At 59.2% G+C, this 3,979-nt stretch overlaps 1 protein-coding gene across 1 annotated transcript in view; it reads right to left on the bottom strand.

Moving 5' to 3' along the window:
- Nucleotides 1–816: 816 nt before the first annotated feature.
- The window catches only part of LOC139241112 (hormone-sensitive lipase-like), a 122,612-nt gene continuing 119,449 nt past the window's right edge, over nucleotides 817–3,979 (bottom strand). The window contains exon 8 of the mRNA XM_070869804.1: nucleotides 817–1,228. Coding sequence (XP_070725905.1) covers nucleotides 905–1,228 — 324 coding nt within the window. The 3' untranslated portion in view covers nucleotides 817–904. The remainder of the gene's footprint in view (nucleotides 1,229–3,979) is intronic.

The raw sequence follows: 3,979 nt of genomic DNA on the forward strand, positions 1-3,979 counted from the left end.
TACACACACACACACCTCACATACACACACACACACAGACACACACACACACACAAAGGCACACAGACACACGCACCTCACACACACACACACACAAAGGCACACACACGCACGCACCTCACACACACACACACACACACACAGACACACACACACACACAGACACACGCACCTCACACACACACACCTCACACACACACACAGACACACACACACACACAAAGGCACACAGACACACGCACCTCACACACACACACACACACACACACTCACAAACACACACAAACAGAGGCACACCTCACACACACACTCACACACACATACACACACACACAGACACACACACACACAAAGACAGACGTATTAAGGCAGCATTCTGAACAATTCGGAGCAGTAAATGGCACCCTCCCTGAGCTGGGAGAAAGGAGGCGCTGTGCTTTGGTCTCCGCCAGTGTCGAGTGTCGCGCTTGTGCAAGTGTGCTCGCGGCCCGCGTCCTCCGCAGGGTGTGTGTCAGCCACACACGCCCCTTGTGCAACGGAGCTCACGCTGGTGCAAAGGTCTCGCGCGCTGGAGTTTAAGCTTGTGCGTAGGTGCCCGGGTGGGGCTGTGTTTGTGCGCGCTCACAGCCCGCGCACTGAGGAAGGGGGCTGCACACGAGGGCACACGCTGTCGGAGTGGGGGCACAGCCCACTGGCAACGGCGAGGGGGCTCCGCAGAAGTCCGTACAGATCCCCCACCACCCTGAGGCCCCGTGAACAGTCACAGCCCCCTGCTTAGTCTGAAGATGGTATAGAATGGATAGAAAAGACTCTGCGGTCCGCAGGCCCACGGATACACATCCCGCGTCTGTCCACCCGTGCACCAGGGGAGTGCAGGCTCTGAGTGCAGGCTGTGTGGGCCGGCCTAGGCCCCGGTTTCTCGGTTGGAGAGCACGGTGAGGTCCTCGGGAGGCCGGACTTCGGCGGCAGGCGCTGGCTTGGCTCCGGCCCGCTCCAGCTTGCGGTGTTTGCGTGTCTGGCTGCCGGGGGCGGGCCAGCCTGAGAGGACCTCGCGGATCTTGCCCACGCAGATGTTGGAGGCCTCCTTGGTCTCGCCGGAGAGCTGGGAGAGGCTGAGGAAGCCGTGCGGAAGGTCCTCCACCACCCGCAGGCTGACCGGTTGGCCCGCCCCACGCAGCCGCTTGGCGAACATCACCGAGTCATCCAGCATGGGATCCAGGGCGCAGGCCTGGTGGGGGGGAGAGGGAGGGCAGGGTCAGCACTCGGCACACACACACTTACCTCCGACCCCCGTTATACACCGCGTTCAAACTAACCCTCCCGTTTACACCGCGATCAAACTGACCCCTGACCCCCGTTATACACCGCGATCAAACTGACCCCCGACCCCCGTTATACACCGCGATCAAACTGACCCCTGACCCCGTTATACATCGCGATCAAACTGACCCCCGACCCCCGTTATACACCGCGATCAAACTGACCCCTGACCCCCGTTATACACCGCGATCAAACTGACCCCTGACCCCCGTTATACATCGCGATCAAACTGACCCCTGACCCTCGTTATATACCGCGATCAAACTGACCCCTGACCCCGTTATACACCGCGTTCAAACTAACCCTCCCGTTATACCGCGCGATCAAACTGACCCCTGACCCCCGTTATACACCGCGATCAAACTGACCCCTGACCCCCGTTATACATCGCGATCAAACTGACCCCTGACCCTCGTTATACACTGCGATCAAACTGACCCCTGACCCTGTTATACACCGCGATCAAACTGACCCCCGACCCCCGTTATACACCGCGATCAAACTGACCCCTGGCTCCCGTTATACACCGCGATTAAACTGACCCCTGACCCCCGTTATACATCGCGATCAAACTGACCCCTGACCCTCGTTATACACCGCGATCAAACTGACCCCTGACCCCCATTATAAACCGCGATTAAACTGACCCCCGACCCCGTTATACACCGCGATAAAACTGACCCCTGACCCTCGTTATACAGCGCGATCAAACTGACCCCTGACCCCCGTTATACACCGCGATCAAACTGACCCCTGACCCCCGTTATACACCGCGATCAAACTGACCCCTGACCCCCGTTATACACCGCGATCAAACTGACCCCTGACCCCCGTTATACACCGCGTTCAAACTAACCCTCCCGATATACACCACGATCAAACTAACCATCCCGTCATACACTGCGATCAAACTGACCCCCGACCCCCGTTATACACTGCAATCAAACTGACCCCCGAACCCCGTTATACACTACGATCAAACTGACCCCCGACCCCGTTATACACCGCGATCAAACTGACCCCCGACCCCCGTTATACACCACGATCAAACTGACCCCTGACCCTCGTTATACACCATTATCAAACTGACCCCTGACCCTCGTTATACACCGTGATCAAACTGACCCCCACCCCCGTTATACACCGCGATCAAACTGACCCCAGACACCCATTATACACCGCGATCAAACTGACCCCTGACCCCGTTATACACCGCGATCAAACTGACCCCCGACCCCCGTTATACACCGCGATCAAACTGACCCCCGACCCCAGTTATACAACGTGATCAAACTGACCCCCGACCCTCGTTATACACCACGATCAAACTGACCCCCGACCCCCATTATACATCGTGATCCCCACATTCACCCCCGACCCCGTTATACACCGCGATCAAACTGACCCCGACACCACGTTATACACCATATTTATCACACTGCCCCCCACCCCACACACACTGCCACCCCCACACACACTGCCACCCCCACACACACTGCTCCCCCCATACGCACTCCCCCCCCACACACACTCCCCCCCCACACACACACACTGCCCCCCCACATACACTTCTCCCACACATACACTCCCCCCACACACACACTGCCCCCCCACATACACTCCCCCCACACACACACTGCCTCCCCCACACACACACACTGCCCCCCCATACACACACACTGCCCCCCCATAGACACACACTGCCCCCCCATACACACACACTGCCCCCCCCACACACACTGCCCCCCCACACACACTGCCCCCCCCTACACACACACTGCCCCCCCCATACACACACACTGCCCCCCCACACACACTGCCCCCCCCACACACACACACTCCCCCCCACACACACACACACTGCACCCCCCACACACACACTTCCCCCCCCCCACACACACACTCCCCCCCCCCACACACACACACTGCCCCCCCCACACACACACTGCCCCCCCCCACATACACACACTGCCCCCCCCCACACACACACTGCCCCCCCCACACTGGCCCCACCACACACACACTGCCCCCCGCACACGCACAAACTGCCCCCCACACCCCCCCCCCACACACACACACACACACACACACACAGCCCCCCCCAACACATACTGCCCCCCCCACACTCACTGCCTACCCCCCATACTGCGTGTGAGGTGTATGTGTGGGTGGACGTGTTTGGGGGGGAAGTGGGTAATGTGCGTGAGGTGTGTGTGTGTGGGTGTGTGTGTGTGTGGGTGTGTGTGTGTGTATGTGCGTGTGTGTGTGTGTGTGTATGTGGGGGGGTGTGTGTGTGGGGTGTGTGTGTGTGTGGGGGGGGTGTGCGCGTGGGGGTGGGGGGTTGTGTGTATGTGTGTGTGGGTGTGTGGGGTCTGTGTGTGTGTGTGTGTGTGTGTGTGTGTGGGTGTGTGGGGGGGAGTGTGTGTGTGTGTGGGGGTGTGTGTGTGTGTGGGGTGGGTGCGTGTGTGTGTGGGTGTGTGGGGTGTGTGTGTGCGTGTGTGGGGGGGTGTGTATGTGTGTGTGTGTGGTGTGTGTGTGTGTGTGGGTGTGTGTGTGTGTGTGTGTGTAGGGTGGTGTGTGTGTGTTTTGTGTGTGTGTGTGATTGTGTGTGTGTGTAGGGTGGTGTGTGTGTGTGTGTGTAGGGTGGTGTGTGCGTGTG

Source organism: Pristiophorus japonicus, chromosome Y (genome assembly GCF_044704955.1).
Source record: "Pristiophorus japonicus isolate sPriJap1 chromosome Y, sPriJap1.hap1, whole genome shotgun sequence".
Taxonomy (NCBI): Eukaryota; Metazoa; Chordata; class Chondrichthyes; family Pristiophoridae; genus Pristiophorus; species Pristiophorus japonicus.